This window comes from Arachis ipaensis, chromosome B6 (genome assembly GCF_059453495.1).
Source record: "Arachis ipaensis isolate K30076 ecotype BB chromosome B6, ASM5945349v1, whole genome shotgun sequence".
NCBI lineage: Eukaryota > Viridiplantae > Streptophyta > Magnoliopsida > Fabales > Fabaceae > Arachis > Arachis ipaensis.
The window spans coordinates 36,638,307-36,664,620 of NC_142441.1; the positions used below are offsets into that span (position 1 = coordinate 36,638,307).

Consider the following 26,314-nt stretch of genomic DNA (forward strand, 5'->3'; position numbering starts at 1 on the left):
GTTCATTATTTTGGTCCAAGAAGAAAGGTCGAGCTTCTTCAACAGCTCGGACCTTGAAATAGAAGTTCTTAAAATCCCTAAAAGACTCGTCAAACATAGCAAAAACTTTCTTTTCCTGGGAAGCTCGGAAGAAATCCAGGAAGCCTTCTTCTTAGCTGTCCCAGGTTTCGTCAAAACGAAAAGGTAAAAAAAGAGAGTTTGAGAAGGTCGGACATCCAACTCTTGGCACAACAATTGAAAGATCTTTATGAAACCCCATGAGTTCGGGTGAAGTTGAGAAGGAGCTACATTGCAGGACCACAACAGGTCGGTCTCAAAGAAAGTAAAAGGAAGGGTGATGTTCAGTTGGCTAAAAAAGTAATCATACGCATAAAAAAAGGGACGTTCCCCCCGAGTCAGAGAAGGAAAACAAACTCTCTCCTCAGGGTCAGGCACTACCAACTCGTAGTTTTTCTCCTGCTCTCTATTACTACATATCCTATGATGCCTCCTAAGCCGTACACAGTACTCGAAATCGACCACGGAAACACACATCAAGACAAGAGAATCCAGCCAGTCGGACATGCCATCTGGAACTTTGGTAGACATCTCAAAAATATTTTTGCGAAAAAGACATGGGTCAACTAGTCCTACAATAAGAAAAGGGAAAAATAGGTTACTAATCAAACAGCTCAGACAAAACAGAAAACATCTCGGACAAATAGGGAGATAACTCGGACAAATATGGAGATAACTCGGACAATAGCATGCAAAAGTTAAAAGACTCAGAAACAGCAGTAAAAGGAAACCCCAGAACTTACATGAAAGTCCAGGGGCATCCTTTGGAGGCAATAACAAAGTAAGAACCCAGGAAAGGAGGGAAATCAACAGTCTATGTTCTGACACCTCTCAAACAAGAAAACAACCCCCTTTGACAGCAACACCCCACAAAGAAAGTCACAGTTCACAAAAAAGGAGTCAAAGTCACGATCTTTTCACAGTCTATCAGCAAAGGAATTTTCGTCGCATCTAAAGGAAATCATCCATGCCATACAGCATACCATCAAACATCAAACAGAAGGCGCAGAAATCATCAAGAAAGATCCAACCTTTTTGAAAGAAACAGTTCACTACTTCAAACTACAAACTTACAGTCAAGGCGATTCATACAAATCAAAGAAACCCTTAGAGCACACATTACAGCAATAATCAAGACACAACAAAAGCAGAGAAAGATGCAAACTTTCCAAAATGAATTCAAGCAAAAGAATAAAACTTTTCAAAATTAGAACAATGCAAACACGAAAAGAACGGCGTGGAAGGTAATAGAGAAAGAAGAAGAAAACCAACCTGCAGACAAGAAGGAGACGATCGGAGATTGAAGCAAGCGACACCGGCCAATCACCTCTTGAGTAAAAGGGAAGCACGAAAATGCAAAAACGGAAAAAAGGAGAAGTTACAGCGAGCAAGAGAAGAGAAAATTGAAGGAAGCTTTGAAAAATTCAAAAATGAGATACAAAAGAGGGAAACAAAGGAAACGGCAAGGGAGTTAATGGGTTTTACTCTCGCACGTTCCCAAGGAAAGGCAAAACGCATGTTGCAATTAAAAAGGGGTGAGAAAAACACTCCGCATTCAAGCCACTAAATGGAAACTCTACAATGAGATCAAGATGCTCGAGCTCGGCTTCCCCAACAAAAGAGATCGAAGTCTAATAAAAGGACACGACTCCAAAAGGAAGACCGCGCTCAAGCAAGGGCACTGTTCATGCCCTGGGTCGAGCTGTACAACCTGGGCTGATTAAAGACAATTCGACCGACCTCCTCAGGTCTGGAATTTCCTGACCTCTTCTCAAAGAGTTCGGCTAAATCACTACAGAGAGCCCAGGCAAGCCCAAATAAAGGGACACAGCCCAATCTAAAGGCAGCCAAAGCCTAGAAAGATAAGGGCGGTCCCCCAAAAGATAAGATGACTTCACTCAAAAATAAGATAAGATAAGATAACTATCTTATCTCCAGAAAGGTCACTCTACACTACTATAAATACACTGGAGCACCCAGGTATAACTCATACTCTGATTCTACTAAAAACCTGCTTAAAGCCCATGCTAACTTAAGCATCGGAGTCTCTTGCAGGTACCACCACCCTCCGGTGATGAAGGATCAGCAGCATCTCCAGCTCCACCAGCTCCAACATGTCGGACACGACTGCTCCGGCCATCACAACAGATCTCATTCGGGATCGACCTACAGTTTCAGGTAACCCTCGGAACAGGTGGTTTGCTCAAGAATTTTTTGAACTTTTGGGATGCCTATTCACATTCTTGAGCCCATTGAAAATCATACCCTTTCCTGAGTATTACAAATAGGGTTAGCGAATTCACGGCTAAACCTGTAAAAAATCTAGACAGAGCTGCTAGCCTACTGTTCAATTATTAGACTTCATTAACAAAGGTCGGGCTTTACATCTCTAGAATTTTCCTACACTTGTCTGGGTTAGCTTCGATGCCCCTTTAGGTGAGCATGAATTCTAGAAATTTTTTTACTTCTACTGCGAAGGTACATTTGGTGGGATTTAGTCTCATCCCATGTTGTCTTATATTATTGAACACCTTTGTCAGGTTGGGCACTAGGTTGGTTTTCTCCTTGGTTTTAACAAGCATGTCATCTACGTAAATTTCTATGATCTCTTCCGGATGAGGGGAGAATACCTTATTCATCATTCTCTGGTCAGTCACCCCTACATTTTTCAACCTAAAAGGCATAACTACATAACAATAGTTAGCTTTAGAGGTGATAAAGTATGTCTTCTCCTGATCGAGCTCGTGCATTAGATTTGATTATATCCCGAGTAAGCGTCCATAAAAGAAAGGAACTTGTACCCTGATGCTAAATCTACCAAGGCATCAATGCTAAGCAGAGGGTAGGGATCTTTAGGACAAACCTTGTTGAGGTCGGTATAGTCAACACACATTCTCTATTTACTATTTTATTTTTTTCCAAGTACAACATTAGCTAGCCAAAGGGGTATTTTACTTCCCTTATGAATCCAGATTCTAGCAGTGCTTGAACTTTCTCCTCTATAACATGTGCTCTTTCCAGACTGAGCTTTCGTCACTTCTACTACACTGATCGGGGACCTGGGTATACAGCTAATTTGTGGCTCATGAGATTAGAATGAAGCTTTCCAAGCGAAGAGGTCAAAACTTTTTCGTAGGAGTTTGATGAGCTCTTCCTTAAGTTTTTTTTTATCTAATCTAGCTCCTGTGTTATTAGTTTTTCGAGCTCATCGCCTATCTGTACATCTTTGATTTTTCCTTCAAGATGAGGTCACAATTCTTCTTGAACTTGGACTCCTCCAAGCTCTATTGCATTAACTTCTTTGCCTTTTATACAGCCTCGCAAATTCAAGCTTTCATTGTAGTACCTTCTAGCCAACTTCTAATCTTCTCTTATTAGCATTTCATAAAAACGTGGGGTGTAGATACCATTGCAGCAAATCAATTTAAAGTTGACTAATCTATCAGGACATTATAGGCTCACGCTATATCTACTACAATGTAGTCTATGCTTGGAGTTTTTATCTTCATTCCTTTACTAAAGATAATGTATAGGGATATAAACCTCTAGTGGTTGGATAGGTAAGTCTTTTAATCCGAAGAAGGTGTTTGGGTATGCCTTCAGGTCCTTTTCTTCCAAACCTAGCGTATCAAATGCTGGTTTGAATAAAATATCCGCTGAGCTCTCCTGATCTACTAGGGTCCTATGTAGATTTGCATTAGCTAGAATCATGTTCATCACCATTAGTCGCCATGCTCGGGTACAACACCCCAGGCATCTTCCTTTGTGAAGGTTATTATAGGCAGGTCAGACATTTCTTCATCCTGTCCAACTTGATAGACTTCTTTTAGATGTCTTTTGCAAGAGAATTTTGTTATTCCTTCCCTTTCGAACCCACCAGCAATCATGTAGATATTTCATTCAACCGACCTTTTCTGGATAGTTTTTCAATCACATTGTTCAAGTCATAACATTCGTTGGTTGAATGACCATAAATTTTGTTAGTACTTGATAAACCCCGATTTTGTGGTTTATCTTGTGCTTATTTTGAGGGATTTTATCACCTTTTCTCACATTTATTCAATGAAATAGCATGGTTTTGTAATTCTCCCTTGATTTGTGCTTAAATGTGAAAACATGCTTTTTAGGCCCTAAAATTGATGATTTTAATTCACTTTAATTCCATTTGATGCCTTGATATGTTTGTTGAGTAATTTCATGTTCATAAGGCAAGTATCGGATGGAAAAAGTGAGGAGAAAAGAATGTAAAGTGGGAGAACTCATGAAGAAATGAAGGAACCGTAAAGCTGTCAAGCCCGACCTCTTCGCACTCAAACGACCATAACTTGAGCTACAGAGGTCCAATTGAGACGGTTCTAGTTACGTTGGAAAGCTAACATCCGGGGCTTTGAAATGATATAAATTTCAATATATTTTGCTTCGCGTTCAGGGGCGCGCACGCGCACTTTGCGCGTGCGCGCCGATGTTGTCCGTGGCCCACTTTTATGAAATCGCCCCCAGCGATTTTGCAGCTCATTTTGGGCCCAATCCAACCCATTTCTGATGCTATTGAATCCAAGGATTGAAGGGAGAATAAAAAAAGTAGTCATAATTTAGTTTTCATCATGTTGAAGGTTGGAATTCTAGAGAGAGAAGCTTGGTGCACAAAATTGTGATGTCCAGGCTCAAACAATCCCTGGCAACGTGAGCAACTTGGTGCGTTGATCTCAATACATAATTGTCACAACTTCGATACAACTAACCAGCAAGTGCACTGGGTCGTCCAAGTAATACCTTACGTGAGTAAGGGTCGAATCCCACGGAGATTGTTGGTATGAAGCAAGCTATGGTCACCTTGTAAATCTCAGTCAGGCAGATATAAAGTGATAATGGTGTTTTCGAATTTAATATAATAAAATAGGGATAGAGATACTTATGTAATTCATTGGTAGGAATTTCAGATAAGCGAATGGAGATGCTTTTCGTTCCTCTGAACCTCTGCTTTCCTGCTATCTTCATCCAATCAGTCTTACTCCTTTCCATGGCTGGCTTTATGCAAGGGCATCACCGTTGTCAGTGGCTACATCCCCTCCTCTCAGTGAATAATATGCTCACGCACCCTGTCACGGTACGGCTATTCATCTGTCGGTTCCCGATCATGCTGGAATAGGATTCACCCTCCTTTTGCGTCTGTCACTAACGCCCAGCACTCGCGAGTTTGAAGCTCGTCACAGTCATTCAATCATTGAATCCTACTCAGAATACCACAGACAAGGTTTAGACCTTCCGGATTCTCTTGAATGCCGCCATCATTCTAGCTTACGCCACGAAGATTCTGGTTAGGAGATCTAAGAGATACTCATTCTAGCTTAATTCATGTAGAACAGAAGTGTTTGTCAGGCACGCGTTCATAAGGGAGAAGGATGATGAGCGTCACACATAATCATCACCTTCATCACGTTCTTGGGTGCGAATGGATATCTTAGAAGAGAAATAAGAAGAATTGAATAGAAAATAGTAGTACTTTGCATTAATCTTTGAGGAACAGCAGAGCTCCACACCTTAATCTATGGAGTGTAGAAACTCTACCGTTAAAAATACATAAGTGAAGGTCCAGGCATGGCCGAGATGGCCAGCCCCCTAAAACGTGATCAAAGGATCATAAGGTAATCCCCAGATGTCAAATACAATAGTAAGAGGTCCTATTTATAATAAACTAGCTACTAGGGTTTACATGAGTAAGTATTTGATGTATAAATCCACTTCCGGGGCCCACTTGGTGTGTGTTTGGGCTGAGCTTAAGTGTTGCACGTGCAGAGGCCATTTGTGGAGTTGAACGCCAGTTTTTGTGCCAGTTTGGGCGTTCAACTCTGGTTTTGGATCCTTTTCTGGCGCTGGACGCCAGATTTGGGTAGAAAGCTGGCGTTGAACGCCAGTTTACATCGTCAATTCTTGGCCAAAGTATGTACTATTATATATTGCTGGAAAGCCCTGGATTTCTACTTTTCAACGCAATTGGAAGCGCGCCATTTTGAGTTCTGTAGCTCCAGAAAATCCACTTTGAGTGCAGGGAGGTCAGAATCCAACAGCATCAGCAGTCCTTTTTCAACATCTGAATCTGATTTTTGCTCAAGTCCCTCAATTTCAGCCAGAAAATACCTGAAATCACAGAAAAACACACAAACTCATAGTAAAGTCCAGAAATGTGAATTTAACACAAAATCTATTAAAAACATCCCTAAAAGTAACTAGATCCTACTAAAAACATACTAAAAACAATGTCAAAAAGCGTATAAATTATCCGCTCATCACAACACCAAACTTAAATTGTTGCTTGTCCCCAAGCAACTGAAAATCAAAATAGGATAAAAAGAATAGAATATACTATAAATTCCAAACTATCAATGAAACAGAGCTTCAATCATATGAGCGGGACTTATAGCTTTTTGCCTCTTGAATAGTTTTGGCATCTCACTTTATCCATTGAGGTTCAGAATGATTGGCATCTATAGGAACTTCAGATTTCGAATAGTGTTATTGACTCTCTTAGTTCAGTATGATGATTCTTGAACACAGCTTCTTTATGAGTCTTGGCCGTGGCCCTAAGCACTTTGTTTTCCAGTATTACCACCGGATACATAAATGCCACAGACACATAATTGGGTGAACCCTTTCAGATTGTGACTCAGCTTTGCTAAAGTCCCCAATTAGAGGTGTTCAGGGTTCTTAAGCACACTCTTTTTTTTTTTTTGCTTCGGACCTTGACTTTAACCGCTCAGTCTCAAGTTTTCACTTGACACCTACACGCCACAAGCACATGGTTAGGGACAGCTTGGTTTAGCCGCCTAGACCAGGATTTTATTCCTTTAGGCCCTCCTATCCACTGATGCTCAAAGCCTTGGGATCCTTTTTATTTCCCTTGCCTTTTGGTTTTAAGGGTTATTGGCTTTTTGCTCTTGCCTCTTGGTTTTAAGAGCTTTGGCTTTTTCTGCTTGCTTTTTCTTTTTCTTTCTATATTTTTTTTTCGCCTATTTTTTTCTGCAAGCTTTGTTCTTTGCTGCTTTTTCTTGCTTCAAGAATCATTTTTATGATTTTTCAGATTATCAAATAACATGTCTCCTAGTCATCATTCTTTCAAGAGCCAACATATTTAACATTCTTAAACAACAACTTCAAAAGACATATGCACTGTTCAAGCATACATTCAGAAAACAAGAAGCATTGTCACCACATCAATATAATTAAACTAAGTTCAAGGATAAATTCGAAACTCATGTACTTCTTGTTCTTTTGAATTAAAACATTTTTCATTTAAGAGAGGTGATGGATTCATAGGACATTTATAACTTTAAGACATAGTTACTAACTACTAATGATCATGTAATGAAGACACAAACACAGATAAGCACATAACATAGAAAACGAAAAACAGAAGAAATAAGAACAAGGAATGAATCCACCTTAGTGATGGAGGCGTTTCCTTCTTGAGGAACCAATGATGTCCTTAAGCTCTTCTATGTCTCTTCCTTGTCTTTGTTGCTCCTCCTTCATTGCTTTTAGATCTTCTCTGATTTCATGAAGGATGATGGAGTGCTCTTGATGTTCCACCCTTAGTTGCTTCCAATAATTGTGTGGAAGAAAATGTATCCCCTGAGGTATCTCAGGGATCTCTTGATTTGCAGTCAAATGTTCTACCACTGAGCTAAAGACCCTTGATGGAAGCTTTTGTCTTCCCTTTCCTCTTTCTAGAGGTTTCTCTGGCCTTAGGTGCCATCAATGGTTATGGAAAAAACAAAAAAGCTATGCTTTTACCACACCAAACTTAGAATGTTGCTCGCCCTCGAGCAAAAGAAGAAAGAATAGAAGAATAAGAAGAAGATATGGAGGAGATGGAGGGAGATGTGTATTCGGCCATATGGGTGGGATTGGGTGGGGAAGAGATGTTGAATTTTTGAAGGTAAGTAGGTGTATGGGTGTGAGTGGTAAATGGAAGACAGAAGGGATGAGTGTTTATTGGGAATAGAGGATGATTGAGAAGAGAGAAGAGAGTGAGTGAAGGTAGGTGGGGATCCTGTGGGGTCCACAAATCTTGAGGTGTCAAGGCATTTACATCCCTGCGCCAATTTAGGCATGCAAAATGCCCTTGCACACAACTCTGGGCGTTCAGCGCCAGGTTGGTGCCCATTTTGGGCGTTCAACGCCCGTTTGCTGCCATTTCTGGCGTTGAACGCCAGAACCATGCTTGTTCTGGGCGTTCAGCGCCAGGATGCTCCCATTCTGGGCGTTCAGCGCCAGAACTATGCTCTGTTCTGGCGTTTGAACGCCAGACAGATGCTCCTCCAGGGTGTGATTTTTCTTCTGCTGTTTTTGATTCCGTTTTTGAATTTTTTGTTTATTTTGTGACTCCACATGATCATGAACCTAAGAAAACATGAAAAACAATAAAAATAACAATTAGATAAACATTGGGTTGCCTCCCAACAAGCGCTTCTTTAATGTCAATAGCTTGACAGTGGGCTCTCATGGAGCCTCACAGATGTGCAGAGCTTTGTTGAGACTCTCCAACACCAAACTTAGAGTTTGGATATGGGAGTTCAACACCAAACTTAGAGTTTGGTTGTGGCCTCCCAACACCAAACTTAGAGTTTGACTGTGGGGGCTCTGGTTGACTCTTCTTGGAGAGAAGCTTTTTCTGCTTCCTCCCCATGGTTGCAGAGGGAGATCCTTGAGTTTTGAACACAAGGGAGTTCTCATTCCATTGAAGGACTATTTCACCTCTGTCAACATCAATCACAGCTCTTGCTGTGGCCAGGAAAGGTCTTCCTAGGATGATGGATTCATCCTCTTCCTTTCCAGTATCCAGGACTATGAAATCAGTAGGTATGTAAAGGCCCTCAACCTTTACTAATACATCTTCTACTTGTCCATAAGCCTGTTTTCTTGAGCTGTCTGCCATCTCCAGTGAGATTTTAGCAGCTTGCACCCCATAGATTCCCAGTTTCTCTATTACAGAAAGGGGCATGAGGTTTATTCCTAAACCAAGGTCACACAGAGCCTTAAAGATCATGGTGCCTATGGTACAAGGTATTATGAACTTTCCAGGATCCTGTCTCTTCTGAGGCAATGTCAGTTGATCCAGATCACTTAGTTCATTGATGAACAAGGGAGGTTCAACTTCCCAAGCATCAATGCCAAATAATTTGGCATTCAGCTTCATGATTGCACCAAGAAACTTGGCAGTTTGCTCTACAGTAACATCCTCATTCTCTTCAGAAGAGGAATACTCATCAGAGCTCATGAAGAGCATAAGAAGGTTCAATGGAATCTCTATGGTCTCTAGATGAGCCTCAGAGTCCTTTGGTTCCTCAGAGGGAAGCTCCCTATTGATCACTGGACGTCCCAGGAGGTCTTCCTCCTTGGGATTCACGTCCTCTCCTCTCCTCACAGGTTCGGCCATGGCGCTTATGTCAATGGCCTTGTACTCTCCTTTTGGATTCTCTTCTGTATTGCTTGGGAGAGTACTAGGAGGGATTTCAGTGATCCTTTTACTCAGCTGGCCCACTTGTGCTTCCAGATTTCTAATGGAAGACCTTGTTTCATTCATGAAACTTACAGTGGCCTTAGATAGATCAGAGACTAGATTTGCTAAATTAGAAGCATTTTGTTCAGAATTCTCTGTCTGTTGCTGAGTTGATGATGGAAAAGGCTTGCTATTGCTAAACCTGTTTCTTCCACCATTATTAAAGCCTTGTTGGGGCTTTTGATCCTTCCATGAGAAATTTGGATGATTTCTCCATGTTGAGTTATAGGTGTTTCCATAAGGTTCACCTAAGTAATTTACCTCTGCTATTGCAGGGTTCTCAGGATCATAAGCTTCTTCTTCAGAAGATGCCTCTTGAGTACTGTTGGATGCAGCTTGCATTCCATGCAGACTCTGAGAAATCATATTGACTTGCTGAGTCAATATTTTATTCTGAGCCAATATGGCATTCAGAGTATCAACTTCAAGAACTCCCTTCTTCATAGGCGTCCCATTATTCACAAGATTCCTTTCAGAAGTGTACATGAACTGGTTATTAGCAACCATGTCAATGAGTTCTTGAGCTTCTGCAGGCATTTTCTTTAGGTGAATGGATCCACCTGCAGAAGTGTCCAGTGACATCTTTGATAGCTCAGATAAACCATCATAGAATATATCCAGGATGGTCCATTCTGAAAGCATGTCAGAAGGACACTTTTTGGTCAACTGTTTGTATCTTTCCCAAGCTTCATAGAGGGATTCACCTTCTTTCTGTCTGAAGGTTTGAACATCAGCTCTAAGCTTGCTCAGCTTTTGAGGAGGAAAGTACTTGGCTAAGAAAGCCGTGACCAGCTTATCCCAAGAGTTCAGGCTGTCTTTGGGTTGAGAATCCAACCATAATCTAGCTCTGTCTCTTACAGCAAAAGGGAAAAGCATGAGCCTGTAGACTTCAGGATCTACTCCATTAGTCTTAACAGTATCACATATCTGCAAGAATTCAGTTAAGAACTGAAAAGGATCTTCAGATGGAAGTCCATGAAACTTGCAGTTCTGCTGCATCAGAGAAACTAATTGAGGTTTCAGCTCAAATTTGTTTGCTCCAATGGCAGGAATGGAGATGCTTCTTCCATGTAAATTGGAATTAGGTGCAGTAAAGTCACCAAGCATCCTCCTTGCATTATTATTATTTTCGGCTGCCATCTCCTCTTCTTGTTTGAAAATTCCTAACAGGTGCTTACTGGTTAGTTGTAATTCAGAGTCCTTTTAGGTTCTGGATCTGCTTCAACAAGAATATTCTTGTCCTTGCTCCTGCTCATATGACAAAGAAGAAGGCACAGAAAAATAATAATAATAGAGATCCCCTTTTTTTTCTTTTTTTTTTTTGAATGAGGGAGAGATGTTAGTAGATGAATAAAAAAATAGAAGGAGACGAGAGAGAAGAGAATTTTCAAAAATAATTTTTGAAAAAGAGTTAGTGATTTTTGAAAATAGTTTTTGAAAAATGTTAGTAATTTTCGAAAATTAAGATTTAAAAATTAAAATAATTAATAAATTAAAAAGAAATTTTGAAAAAGGGGGAAGATATTTTCGAAAATGAGAGAGAGAGAGTTAGTTAGGTAGTTTTGAAAAAGTTAAGAAACAAATAAAAAGTTAGTTAGTTAGTTGAAACAAATTTTGAAAAGATAAGAAGTTAGGAAGTTAGAAAAGATATTTTGAAAAGATATTTTTGAAAAAGATAAGATAGGAAGATATTTTTAGAAACTAATTTTGCAAAAGATTTGATTTTTAAAATCTCAATTAATGGCTTGATTCACAAGAAATCACAAGATATGATTCTAGAACTTAAAGTTTGAATCTTTCTTAACAAGCAAGTAACAAACTTGAAATTTTTTGAATCAAAACATTAATTGTTTGTTATTTTTGAAAATTTGAAAAAAAATAAAAAAAAGATTTTTGAAAAATATTTTTGGAATTTTCGAAAATAACTAAGAATTTTGAAAAAGATTTGATTTTTGAAAAAGATTTTGAAAAAGATAAGATTTTCAAATTGAAAATTTGATTTGACTCATAAGAAACAACTTGATTTTAAAAATTTTTGAAAAAGTCAACTCAAATTTTCGAATTTGATGAGAGAAAAAGGGAAAGATATTTTTTTTATTTTTGAAATTTTTATGAAAAACATGAAAATTATGCAATGCATGAAATTTTTAGATCAAAACATGTGATGTATGCAAGAATGCTATGAATGTCAAGATGAACACCAAGAACACTTTGAAGATCATGATGAACATCAAGAACACATTTTTGAAAAATTTTTAATGCAAAGAAAACATGCAAGACACCAAACTTAGAATTCTTTAATGCTTAGACACTAAGAATTCAAGAATGCATATGAAAAACATGAAAAGAAACAAAACAAAAAATCATCAAGATCAAACAAGAAGACTTACCAAGAACAACTTGAAGATCATGAAGAACACTATGAATGCATGATATTTTCGAAAAAATGCAAGATGCATATGCAAGTGACACCAAACTTATGATATGACTCAAGACTCAAACAAGAAACACAAAATATTTTTGATTTTTTTGATTTTCTAATTTTTTTTTGGATTTTTATTTTATATTTTTCAAAAAACTATTTTGGAAAAGAAAAATAAGGATTCCAAAATTTTCAATATGAATTCCAGGAATCTTATGCTCTAAAGCTCCAATCAAAGGGTCAGGCATGGCTTAATAGCCAGCCAAGCTTTAGTATGTAACTCAGACATGACACGCCTGACATTCCTTACATTCAACAGCCAATTGGCTAAGAAAGATAAAGAAGCTCTTCTCTTGGGTATAAGGATTGAGACATGGCTTTACAGCCAGCCAGGTTTCAACATGCTTCATGAAACGCTAGAATTCATTCTTAAAAATTCTGAAGCCATAGAATAATTTATTTTTGAAAAAAAAAATTTTTTTTTTTGAAAACAGATGAGAAAATTTTAGAAATATTTTTGAAAAATTTTTGAAAAGAAAACAAAAAGAAAGTTACCCAATCTGAGCAACAAGATGAACCGTCAGTTGTCCAAACTCAAACAATCCCCGGCAACGGCGCCAAAAACTTGGTGCACAAAATTGTGATGTCCAGGCTCAAACAATCCCTGGCAACGTGAGCAACTTGGTGCGTTGATCTCAATACATAATTGTCACAACTTCGATACAACTAACCAGCAAGTGCACTGGGTCGTCCAAGTAATACCTTACGTGAGTAAGGGTCGAATCCCACGGAGATTGTTGGTATGAAGCAAGCTATGGTCACCTTGTAAATCTCAGTCAGGCAGATATAAAGTGATAATGGTGTTTTCGAATTTAATATAATAAAATAGGGATAGAGATACTTATGTAATTCATTGGTAGGAATTTCAGATAAGCGAATGGAGATGCTTTTCGTTCCTCTGAACCTCTGCTTTCCTGCTATCTTCATCCAATCAGTCTTACTCCTTTCCATGGCTGGCTTTATGCAAGGGCATCACCGTTATCAGTGGCTACATCCCCTCCTCTCAGTGAATAATATGCTCACGCATCCTGTCACGGCACGGCTATTCATCTGTCGGTTCCCGATCATGCTGGAATAGGATTCACCCTCCTTTTGCGTCTGTCACTAACGCCCAGCACTCGCGAGTTTGAAGCTCGTCACAGTCATTCAATCATTGAATCCTACTCAGAATACCACAGACAAGGTTTAGACCTTCCGGATTCTCTTGAATGCCGCCATCATTCTAGCTTACGCCACGAAGATTCTGGTTAGGAGATCTAAGAGATACTCATTCTAGCTTAATTCATGTAGAACAGAAGTGTTTGTCAGGCACGCGTTCATAAGGGAGAAGGATGATGAGCGTCACACATAATCATCACCTTCATCACGTTCTTGGGTGCGAATGGATATCTTAGAAGAGAAATAAGAAGAATTGAATAGAAAACAGTAGTACTTTGCATTAATCTTTGAGGAACAGCAGAGCTCCACACCTTAATCTATGGAGTGTAGAAACTCTACCGTTAAAAATACATAAGTGAAGGTCCAGGCATGGCCGAGATGGCCAGCCCCCTAAAACGTGATCAAAGGATCATAAGGTAATCCCCAGATGTCAAATACAATAGTAAGAGGTCCTATTTATAATAAACTAGCTACTAGGGTTTACATGAGTAAGTATTTGATGTATAAATCCACTTCCGGGGCCCACTTGGTGTGTGTTTGGGCTGAGCTTAAGTGTTGCACGTGCAGAGGCCATTTGTGGAGTTGAACGCCAGTTTTTGTGCCAGTTTGGGCGTTCAACTCTGGTTTTGGATCCTTTTCTGGCGCTGGACGCCAGATTTGGGTAGAAAGCTGGCGTTGAACGCCAGTTTACGTCGTCAATTCTTGGCCAAAGTATGGACTATTATATATTGCTGGAAATCCCTGGATGTCTACTTTTCAACGCAATTGGAAGCGCGCCATTTCGAGTTCTGTAGCTCCAGAAAATCCACTTTGAGTGCAGGGAGGTCAGAATCCAACAGCATCAGCAGTCCTTTTTCAACATCTGAATCTGATTTTTGCTCAAGTCCCTCAATTTCAGCCAGAAAATACCTAAAATCACAGAAAAACACACAAACTCATAGTAAAGTCCAGAAATGTGAATTTAACACAAAATCTATTAAAAACATCCCTAAAAGTAACTAGATCCTACTAAAAACATACTAAAAACAATGTCAAAAAGCGTATAAATTATCCGCTCATCAAAGCTCTTTCTTCTCTCTAGAATTTAGGGTAGTTTAGGTTTAATTTTCTTAAATCCAACTTTTAATTCTTGTTTTGATTTAGTTTTCTCTTTTAATTTCTTGTTGTTACACCTTTGTTCTTCTTAGTTTTCTTGTTAATTTCCCTGTTATGCTCTCTTTTATGTTCATGGATGCTCTTGTTGGATTTGATTTTTCTTTAATGAGATTTAATGTTTGATGTTCTTTTAATTGTTGAATTGAGTTGTGAATTTACTTTTCTTGCAATTGTAGTTGGTAGATTTTACTATTCTTGCTCTTTTATTATGCTTACCTTTATTACCCACCAAGTGTTTGACAAAATGCTTGGTTGGGCTTTAGAGTAGATTTTGAGCATTCTTGGCTTGGAAAGAGTGATTGGGTAATCTTGAGTCATGAAAACCCAACTTATGTTGGTGATCTAGAGTTGTTAGCTAATATTGTTTCCATTGATGCTAATCTTTTGCTAATTTCATTAGTAAGTCAATTAGGTCTTTTGGATTGAGATTAGCTAGTCTCATTAGACTTTCTCCCTATTTGTTGGAGTTGACGTAATGAGATAAATTCTTGTTTATAATTGTGGTATGATTGATTAATCTTGTTTGACTTTCTCCCTATTTGTTGGAGTTGACTAAATAAGATGAATTAATCATTGCATGACTATGATAGAAAGCCTATGATCTCAACCCTTGCCATGAATGTCTCTCTTTATTACTTGCTTTCTTTAGTTGTTTACTTGATTTACTTTTCTTGCCCAATTTACTTTCCTTGCCCTCTCATAAATCAAAACCCCCTTGTCCCCTCATAGCCAATAATTGACCACTTCATTGCAATTCCTCGTGAGACGACCCGGAGTCTAAATACTCCGGTTAATTCTTATTTGGGGTTTGTACATGTGACAACTCAAATTTTTTATGTGGGAATTGTTTGTTGGTTTAGAACTATGCTTACAACGAAGTTCTTATTTCTAGAAGAGAAATTCTAGACCGACACGACAAATTCTTAAATCAAAATGGCGCCGTTGCCGGGGAGTTGCAATGGTGTTACATTATTGGCTATTGTGAATATTGTGAATATGTTTACTTTTTGCTTATTTGTTAGTTTTTGTTAGTCTTAGAATTTTGTTGCTTATTTTTGTTAGTTTTTGTTTTTGTTTGTTACTATGAATTCTCATCACTTTGGCTATGAGTTTGGTTCAAATTATGTTGTAGGAAATGGGAACTACAATGAGAATGTGCATCAAGGATGGAACAATCAAAGATGGGAGGAGCCTTAAGGGATTGATCAACCTTCTTGACAACAACAACCTCCGGATTCTTATGGGTATAACTCTCATCCTAATGCATATCAATCTAATGGATATGGTGACCCTTATTATGATTGTCAACAACCACCACCATATGCCTATGAACCACCTCCTCAACATAATTTTGAACCACCTTACTCACAAGCCCCTTTTCACCAAACACCTCTATATGACCCCAACCCATATCCACCATACCAACCACCTTATGATCCATATGAACCATATGAAGAACCACCCCAATTCCACCACCAATACCCTCAAGAACCACCACCTCACTACCCTTACCAAGATGAATCACCTCCCATGTATGATAACTTTCAACCACATAATGAATTTCCTTTTCCACCACAACCCTCCAAGGAAGAACACCCACATCCATCCATCCAAGAGTCAATGGATCGTCTCAAGGAAGAAATGGATCGGCTTCAAGCAATAATCCGTCAAAAAGAGCAAGAGGAAGCCCAAAGGAGGAATTATGAAGCTATTGAGGCTAACCTTGCCAAAATTAAAGCCTACTTGGACTCATGGGACTCATGCAACAAGTAAAGCATCTCCACGGATGAGTGTGAGAAATCAACCGAAGAAAGGAACATGAAGGAGATTTTAGAATCTCAACATGAGGACAAGGAGACGGGGTATGTCTTACAGCACGTGGAGGAGGGAGAGATTGTTAAAGAAGAAGAAGTGGTTGAAGAGTTAGAGGAAGTTGAACAAGAGGTGGATTACAAGTTTGAGAACACTTCCACACCAAGTAACATTGTTGAGGATTTTGTGGAAGTTGTTGAACCCTCTTCCATTGAGCTTGAAGGCGATGTTAAGGAGGGTGCGCAACCTCCTAAGCATATAATGAATGATGAAGAATTGGAAGAAGGTGAGCAAGCAACAAATCTTCCTCTTAAAGATGAGCCCACACCAACACATGATCCTTTGGTATTTGAAGAATCTTCTCCTCTTGAAATTGAGGTGGATGTTGAGACAAGTTCTACATTACCTCCAAGTTGTGATATGAAGAATGGATGAGAGCTAGAAGAGGTTGGTGAGGAAGTAATTGGACATGAAGAGCCTTGTCAAGAGGTGAACATGGAAGAAGCTTGCCAAGAGGTGGAGGTATTCAAAGAAGAGCACAAGGGAATGGAACTTACAAGACCATTGGAGACGTCCCTTCCTAAGTCACCATCCAACACAACATTCAAGTGGGTAAAACTCTTATCCCTAAGCTTTAATTTCTCACTTGAATATGGTTTGCTTGAGACGGATGGGCAACTTAGAGCTCTTTGAGGGGTTAAGAGCAAAAGAAAATTGAGTAGTGGGTGGAAATGCCAATCAAGGTTCTTTATGGTTGGAAATTCAAAGTTCAAGTGCAATGATTGGTATAATTCTCAACTAAAAGGGTCTAGGAAGATGCTTTGGTGTTCACTTGAGAATTCGGATCACTTCTCACCCAATTGGAATTGTGATGATCAACTTGAAGATGGGTGTAGAAACAAGATTTGGGATCCGGGAATAGATGAAGATCAATTTTGGAAGCCCTTAGCTTGTGTGGAACTTCATCAAAGCTTGGTGCCATTAGTTTTGAATTTTGGAGCTTACTTGAAGTCCAAGCATTGGTGGAGGTTTCAAGATGAGTACAAGCACAAGCCACCATAACAAGGAGCTTCCCAAATGTCTAACTTAAGGACTTAAACTAAAAGTGCTAGATGGGAGACACCCCACCATGGTAAACTCTTTCCACTCTCTTTTAGATTTGGTTAATAAGTGATTGGAGTTGCCATTGTAGGTAGTTCTTTTTATTTTCTATACTCCTATGCATTTTGCTTTTATTGATAGGTTGTTTGTTGCATTCATGCTTTGATTAGTCTAGTTATTGTTGAATTGTATTTTACTTGTAGTTTAAGTTTTGTTTTTAGTATGTTTGAAAATTTTTCAAAAACTTAAAGATTTTTGTTAAATTTGAATTTTGGTTGCTTTGGAATGTTTATAGGTTAGGAGAGTGTTAAATTCTGTTTTTATGCTTCTTAAAAAAAAATCGGGCATCGGCGCCCAAGCGCGCAGTGCGCGCACGCGCCGTTGTGGTTTCACAACTCCTAGTACTAAAACCTGAGAGTTGTGCCCACTTTATGCCTACTTTGTGCCAGGTGATCCGCGCGTAAGCACGCATGGCGCGCACGCGCCGATTGTCCCTGTCGCATCCGCGCCCAAGCACGCATGGCGCGCGCGCGCGGATTGTTTTTGCTGCATCCGCGCCCAAGCACGCATGGCGTGCGTGCGCGGATTGTATCTGCTGCATCCGTGCCTAAGCACGCATGGCACATATGCACGGATTTGCGCCCTGGTTTTCTCCTTTCCCCTTTCTCCTTCTTTCTTCTTTTCTTCTTCTTTCTTTCTACTTTTTTTTCTTTTTTTCTTCTTTTTTCTTCTTCTTCCTCTCTTGAAATTTTTTTTTAAAAAAAAATAAATAAATAAATAATAAAAAAAAAATTTTTTCTTTTCTTCCATTTCCTTTTATTGCATTTGCTTATTTTCATTCATTGCATTTTAATTTTATTTTTGTAACTTGTTTTCCATTTTGTTTTCTAAGTTTCTTATTTTAAATAAGGGTGTTGAATTCTCTTACTCAATTGTTGAGAATTTCTTGGTTAATCTTGGTGCTTCTTGACTTGTTTGATATTGTAGGGTGATGAAACTTTTAAATCAATGCTTAATCTTGTATAACTCTTATATTCTTTGTGCATTGATATGAGCTTACATGTCTTTCATGACCCACTCTTTCTAGTTGAACTTGATGCTTTTGAATGCTCTTCACACTACAAAAAAACACGTCTATTGCCACGTTTTTAAAGCGTGGCAAAAAGTTGAAAAAAGCGTGGCGATAGCTTTTTGCCACGCTTTTTGAGCTACTGCCACGCTTTTGAAAGGGTGACCTTTTAAAGGGTGGCGGTTGCTCTATCGCCACGCTTTTTTCAACTTATTGCCACGCTTTTTCGTTTGCCATGCTTTTTACAAATGGCCACCCATAAAAGCATGCCCGTATGTGAAGATATGGCCACGCTTTATGGCCACGCTTCAAAAGCGTGGCGATAGAGAGAGATATGGCCACGCTTTTAAAATGTGGCGATAGCGAGATATGACCACACTTTTAAAGCGTGGCCATAGCCAAAGATATGGCCACGCTTTAAAAGCGTGGCAATAGCCTTATAAAATTTCAAAAAAATCCTTTTTCTGATTTTTACCTTCATCGATACAAAATATAAATTTTTCAGTTCTTTTTTTATACCAAACTATAAATATAGTATGCAATTTTTATTACAAGACAAATCAAATACAAAATAAATCTCTGAGTTTGCATAGGAAAGTGATTGTCCTGTTTACAATTTGAAAGAATTAGCAAACTTCTCTCACAACTGGTTGAAGAATTTAAGTTCCTATGGCGATGCCTTGTACAACAATCTATCTTAGCAATAAAATGAATCTGTTCCTAACAAGTATCTCAAAACTGTAAAACCGCGGAGAGCACACTACTAATATGTTCTGCTTGGTTTAGTTCATGAAGCCGCCACAAGCTTTGGTCTGAATCATAGTTTGTAGCCTTTGAAACTAAACTAAACAAAACATGATATAATATGGTTCAAAAATCTCAACAGTAGTTTCTGTAGCCTGGGCTGTACATGCAACTTTCTGCATATTTGACAAGATCCTTAGGTCGAGGTAGATGAGAAGCAAGACCTGTTTTACCAAACACAGCACAAAAGATATAAGTATTGAAAAGAAAACAGAGCAAAGTTGTCTGAAACTCAAAACATTTCATGAAACTAACCAAGTTCATATGCCTTGCTACCACGTTAGCAGCAATATGTGCTGATATCTTTCTGATATTTGAGAATGGAGGGTAAATCAGTCCTTTATCATAGTTCTCCTGTGACACTTGTGCAGCCAAAGCTTCAGCTGTTGCATAAGAAGAAACCGTTAGTGAGTTCTTGGTTCTACCTTCTTGGAATTTAGATTGAATTGATTTTAGTATATTTAATCTCTCTTAGCTTGAATGAACTCACAGGCTACCAAGAGCATCTCATCGCGGACGCGGATTACACCGGAGATGAGCAAACCCAAGCCAAAACCAGGGAATATGTAAGCATTGTTGGCCTGAACAGCAATGCAGGAAGCGCGAAAAAATAAAATGAAAAAATAAATATATAAAGGTCAGCCACTGAGATGTTTATATTGAATAACAAAATGTGTAGGTAGCAAAGGTCAAATGAAACCTGTCCAGGAACAAAGACTTTTCCTTCATATTCAACAGGATCAAATGGGCTACCACTAGCAAAGATTGCTTGACCCTACAAATTAAATTAAGATAAACAACATTAACACATAATGATGTGTGTAATCTATTCTAAATTTCTGAGGCCAATTATATAAACAGTTAGTTACCTTGCTCCACGTATAAGCTTCTTCCGCAGTGCACTCAGATTGAGATGTTGAATTGGAGAGAGCAAGAATGAGCGGTTTCTACAAAAATCATACACTATCAGAGATATAATCATGTACATATTAGGAAGAATAACTAAGGAATTCTCGCAACTAAAAGTGAACATATACAAAATTTAGCAGATTTTCAGTTATTCCTTTGCCTCCACAAGCAAATACCAGGTCACTTAATATCACTTATATCCAAGGAAACGAAAAAGAAAAATTAAGAAAATAAGCCAATTTATGTAATTAAAGTATCAAAATCAAAAGCAGTCATCAAAAGCAAAAGCAGTCATCAACACACACATAGTGTATCATGGAAATCTACTTGCATGAACTCAGGTCAGTCATACCATAGTGTATTATTGATTATTCCACTGAGATATGAAATGAAATTACCTCTGAACAAATTCTGCCAAAAGTGGAAATAGTCTCAATAGGGTACAACCCACGCAAGGTCTCAGCACCCAGAAGTATTGCATCACTGCCTGTATGTTTGTTTAAAAATTCAACAAACATGAACACAATAAGTAGTTATAACTGAAGATAGAAACCAAAAATCATTCAGAAGAATACAGTTACAGCTTCAAGCGCACGAAAAATGGGATCAGTAAATTCAAAAAAAAGAATGGCTTAATCATTACATGTGGCATCATACAGCTGGTAACTTACCATCCAAAATAGTATTGGCAACATCAGTGGCTTCAGCACGAGTGGGTCTTAAGTTGTCAGTCATACTATCCACAACACGTGTAAGTACAGCAGGTTTTCCAGCCATATTACACTTGTATAGGGCAAATTTTCGAAATAAGAACACCTACAAAAGCAAATCAAAATTAATTAATATTGACTTTCCATTCACAAAGCAAATATAATTATACATTTACAATAAGAAGCATGGCAGAGGCAACAATCATAAATGTGGTTCAGTTCAAAGAAAATTTGTAACACTAGATGCACTATTTTAAACCTTTTTTAAACATATGGAAGCATCCATTTGTTTTAATTTATTCAAATATCAAATGCATTATCCACATGACCACAAATATAGCTATTTACACCCACAACATGAGTCATTCAAACAACAAAATGAATTTTAAAGGCAAAACTAACCTTCTCTGGTGGAAGATCAATGCCCAAATTACCACGAGATTGGATAATATCATCAGCTTCTCGTAGAATCTCATCAAAATGGGTCAGGCCCTAATTTCAACACAGACATAAGATTGAATCAGCATAGTCAATAAGAGTATATCTTAAAAGAGAAAAGTTAACACTATGAAGACATCAAAATCACCTCAACATTTCAATCTTAGCAAAAATTTGGGTCTGGCTGAGATCACCCCATTTGGAAAGGAATTCACGGGCCTGAATTACAACATAAAAAAGTATGTTATAAGGAAAATACAACAAAGGATGCTATAAGTGAAAACGTTCTTCGGCCGGATTTTTTCTCAAAGACCTGAAAGAAGGTACAACATAATTAAAAGAGTGGGGAAAAAAAGTAGAGAAGAAAACAAATACAAAGAAAAATCAGAACCAGATGAAAACTCTACTGCAAAAGCCATATGGTTTTACAATTCCACAATCCACATACCATTTTGAATTTGTCCATAGTTCCTGAAAGAACTCCTCTTGAAGAATCCATGTCATTCCCCTAAACAAATACCAACATTTTATCAAAGAAGAACAAAAAAGTAGCAGTGCAAACGGTAAATATTTTTTATAGTTATATGCAAACCATGTGGTCCAGCATCCGGTTATGACTATCCACCTTCTCGTGTATATCACTTGAGATCTGTTACAATCACATCAACAACACGTTAACACATCAAAATAATGAGAAGGTTACCAACAGCTGAAAAGAAATAAATGAGGAAATGATCATAATTCACAGCGTTCTTCAAGTATAATATACAGGAAGAACAAACTTAGGTCTAGATTATTTTACAAGAAAAATTAAACTTACTCTTTTCAACAAACTGACTCTATCTTGCAATCCACCCACTGCTCACTCGTTATCTTGTTCGTCAATTTCATTATAGGAGGAGTAAAGTGATGATGCTCGGATGCCTCCCTCCTCAATGCCGTCAAACAGAGCAACTCTGCTGTTCCGGGCGTCTCTGAAACAGGGAAAAGGTTTATAACAAAATAGTAAGAGGCAAAAGTTAGATAATAAACAAAAGCAAGGTGATTTCCTTTGCATAAACCATACATTGAAACAGTTTTACAGTCTTTCCATCAGACATCTCCATGATTTCATAAAATGTTCAAGATAAGCAAATTATCTATGAGGAACAAAAAATTTGTTTCAGTATTTCTACCGTCACCTGTGAATGCTTGCGTATTTCAAAATAACAAACTTGTAAGTTAAAATAACCCTTCACAAGTTATCAAAATCCCAAAAGAACTAATCAAAGGGGGGAAAACGAAATACTAGTCCAGCATAACCCAATTTCTACCAGAAAAGTTACCCTTCAATTTCTTTTGTATCTGCCATTTTAGAAGTTCTTTTTCATGTTTAAAATTACCTGTCACATTTAAATATCAAGAAAATATTAATTATTTTTGACCAATTATATCTTTAAACTAATTATGCTGAACAATAGAGTGGAAAACATAAATAAGTGGTAATTCAGTATAACTAAATAAGGATGGTTTCATAAAATTAGCTTACTAGATACTAGTATCAAGATTATTCATAAAACCAACCCGAAATATGGTTAAAGCATTTCATCAAACATGTTGAGTGCGGTAAAATTGAAACGAAATAAGAGAATTCAAAGCTTAGTATCAATGTGATAGAGAAGAGAACATAATATTGTATACTTTAATTCAGTCTATGAAAAAGATCCAAACCACTGCCAAATCAAATAGTTACTTATTGTAATAGAAATAAGAAGTTGCAGAGTTTCAAGCAGAGTATTGGTGTTGTGTGAGTGTATTGTCTGGTGGTGGGTTTAGGGAACTCACGGCGGCGACAAAAGAGAGCAGTTCGACAGCTAGATAGAGCGCACGGGTTGGTCGCAGAGTTTGAAGCAGGGCAACGTGGCTTCCAGACGAACGCGAACGCGAACGGTGAACGGCGAGTGAACGCGAACGGTGAACGCCGAGAAAACTTGAACGGAGAAGAACGCAAACGAAGACGACGGCTAAACGAAGACGCGAACGTTAACGGTAACCAACGGCGGCGGAAGCGCGGCTGAGCAGACAAAGACGACGGACGCCGAGCTCGAGGAAGCAGCTGCGATCGGTGACAGCGAACGGGGGTTGAAGACTTGGAGCACGAGGGAAGCTAGATAGACGAACGGACGGCAGCAGTATGCCACTCCTTGCGGCGGCGGTGGTGTAGGCTTACAGTGCTAGGGTTTTTTGGCTGAGTTTCTGTGAATGAAAGAAACGGAGGGAGAAAGGGAGAAAGAAACGAAGGAGCTTCAGAACCAAGAGTGAAGGGTTTCGAGTGACAAAGGCTAAGGGCGAAGGGCGAAGGGCGAAGGGTTCACGGCGAAGTGCAAAGGGTGAAGGGTGAAGGGCTAAGGCTAATGGGAGGCGCTCTTCAGGCTTAGGGTTTCGAGTGATTAGGGTTAGTGTCTTTGGGTTGGGGACCGAGTTGGTGCCGGGTTGGGAGCCGGGTCAGGGGCCGGGTTAGGGTCAATGGGTTGGAGCCCCTCTCGCCACGCTTTTAAAATGTCACTGTTTTGCTCTACGGCCACGCTTTTGAAGCGTGGCAGAAAAGAACCTTTTGGCCACGCTTTAAAGCTTGCCAAAAGCGTATTAGGATATGGCCATGCTTTGTAAGCGTGGCCGTAATGAAACCCTGTCGCCACGCTTTCAAAACGTCCTTGTTTCTCTCTATGGCCACGCTTTTGAAGCGTGACAAAAAAAAGTGTGGCCGTTTCTCTAACCAATTGCCACCCATACAAAAGCGTGGCCGTTGATACTTTTCACCATGCTTTTGAAGCGTGGCAATAAAAAAAGTGGCCAAATCTCTAATCTATTGCCACCCTTATAAAAGCGTGGCCATAGGCCTTTTTTCTTGTAGTGTCATGCTTTAACTTGTTCTTGCATCAAGTATTAGTTAATATGCCTTTGCTCGAATTATTTTCTCACTTACATGCATAGCTAACATATAGTGAAAGCCCTATTCTTAGTTGGCATTAGCCCCCGCCTATGTTCTAATTGTTTACTATCTTTGATTTAGGCTTAATTTTCTTTTCTTTTCTCTCCTTTAAGGTTGGCCACCAAGAAAGAAAGGAATGGAAGAGCTTCTAATGGGGCAACAAACAAATTCATGCGCACAACCTTTTGAAGAAGCTCATCAATTGTAGAAACCGTCCACCTTGCTCTCCTTTGCATGCACCGAGGACGGTGCAAATTTCTAACTGTGGGGAGGTTGTCCGACCGATCTCCATGGGTAACAACTTCCTTTTTCAACACCAAATTCTTAATTTTTGTCTTTGTTAGTTAGTTGTTGCATTGCATGATAGGTTGCATGCTAGTTAGAAATTGTACATATTTTACCACTTCTTTTTATATTAGGACTACTTGGTTAGGGTGATGATTTCTTTTCCAAGAAAAATTATTTTTAGGGCACCCTACCAATTTGAAAAAAAAAATTTGTGTTGAACTTGCTTGAAGAATGTATTTTGGAACATGGTTTTTGAGCTAAGAACACAAGCATGTGAGTTTTGAGCCCAATTGTGTGGTTACATCTTTTAACCACTTATTTTCCATTCTTGTGTGCATCATTCTCTTTCTATGATTGTAATCTTTGATTTGTTTGATTCTATATGTCCATTATTCCATGTATATATGCATTTGTATGATTGAGGCCATCATTTCATTTAGCTCACTTACCCAAATAGCCTACCTTTCATCAACCATTGTTAGCCAATTTGAGCCTATTTAATCCCTTTTGTTCTTAATTTTAGTACATCACTACCCCTAAGTGAAAAACAATAAATGTCTTTAATTTGGATCTTTGATTAGCTTAGGCTAGTGAGGGTGTGTATCATTTGAATATGGGAAACTTGGGATATTGGTTGAGGTAAAAGTATAATTTTTATTTTTGTTGAAAATATTGGGAATTGGGTACATATTCACGCATTATATGTAAAACCATAAGCATTGATACGTTTGTATATACTTTAGAAAAAAAAACATATATATATACAAAAAAAAATAAAAGAAACAAAAATATAGAAAAAGAAAGCAATAAAAAGGGGACAAAAATGCCACAAAGTAAAGTTCAATAAAAATCAATGCATATGGGATGTTAATTAAAGAGAATGCATGAGTATGTGAAAAAAAGTGGGAATCATGGGTAGCTAGGTTGTGTATTAGAATTGTATAGGTTGTTATATGTATTTAGTGAGAGCTTAGGCTAATCAAAGATTCAAATTCCAAGCTCACTTGACCATATGCATCCCCACCTTGACCCTAGCCCCATTACAACCTATGAATAAGTCCTCATGATGAATGTATGCATGCATTGAATAATTGTTGATTGTTAGATGAAAAACAAATCTTGGAAAGCATGATTAGAGGAGAATTGAGTGAATCGACCCTATACACTCGAGCAACTAGAGCGGATACACTTCCGGTGAGGGTTCGATGCTCAATTCCTTGTTCCCGGCTTTCATGAGCGTTCTTCTTGCAAGTCTATTTGTACTTTATTTTGATATTCAAATTGGTAGGATTCATGAATCATCATACTACTTAGCCCTATATGTGCATATGTGTTCTTGGGGATTGATTTACGTTTAACCAAGTAGGTAGAATCATATTGCATTTAGTTGCATGCATATAGATAGGTGCATATAGTTTATTTGCATTGAATAAATGTTCATACCCGTTCCTTGTCCTTCTTTATTCTTAGCATGAGGACATGCTTGGTTTAAGTGTGGGGAGATTTGATAAACCCCGATTTTGTGGTTTATCTTGTGCTTATTTTGGGGGATTTTATCACCTTTTCTCACATTTATTCAATGAAATAGCATGGTTTTGTAATTCTCCCTTGATTTGTGCTTAAATGTGAAAACATGCTTTTTAGGCCCTAAAATTGATGATTTTAATTCACTTTAATTCCATTTTATGCCTTGATATGTTTGTTGAGTAATTTCATGTTCATAAGGTAAGTATCGGATGGAAAAAGTGAGGAGAAAAGCATGTAAAGTGGGAGAACTCATGAAGAAATGAAGGAACCGTAA

General features: G+C 38.4%; 1 protein-coding gene, 1 non-coding gene and 1 pseudogene across 2 annotated transcripts; 1 reads left to right on the forward strand and 2 right to left on the reverse strand.

Moving 5' to 3' along the window:
• Positions 1-623: 623 nt before the first annotated feature.
• LOC107646810 (bet1-like SNARE 1-1) lies at positions 624-22,605 on the reverse strand (annotated as a pseudogene).
• Positions 10,253-10,360, forward strand: LOC148555146 (small nucleolar RNA R71). Its single transcript, XR_015887274.1, has one exon. It is a non-coding gene; the product is annotated as a small nucleolar RNA R71 (small nucleolar RNA).
• On the reverse strand, positions 18,918-21,453 carry LOC110263354 (NADP-dependent malic enzyme-like). The gene is made up of 10 exons (XM_088489675.1): positions 21,449-21,453; positions 21,342-21,360; positions 21,219-21,308; positions 20,778-20,922; positions 20,505-20,593; positions 20,067-20,144; positions 19,898-19,972; positions 19,688-19,778; positions 19,453-19,580; positions 18,918-19,361 (listed from the first exon to the last, which is right to left on the reverse strand). Exons 1-10 carry the CDS (start codon positions 21,451-21,453, stop codon positions 19,233-19,235), a joined length of 849 nt encoding a protein of 282 aa, XP_088345801.1. The 3' UTR covers positions 18,918-19,232.
• Positions 22,606-26,314: the final 3,709 nt, after the last annotated feature.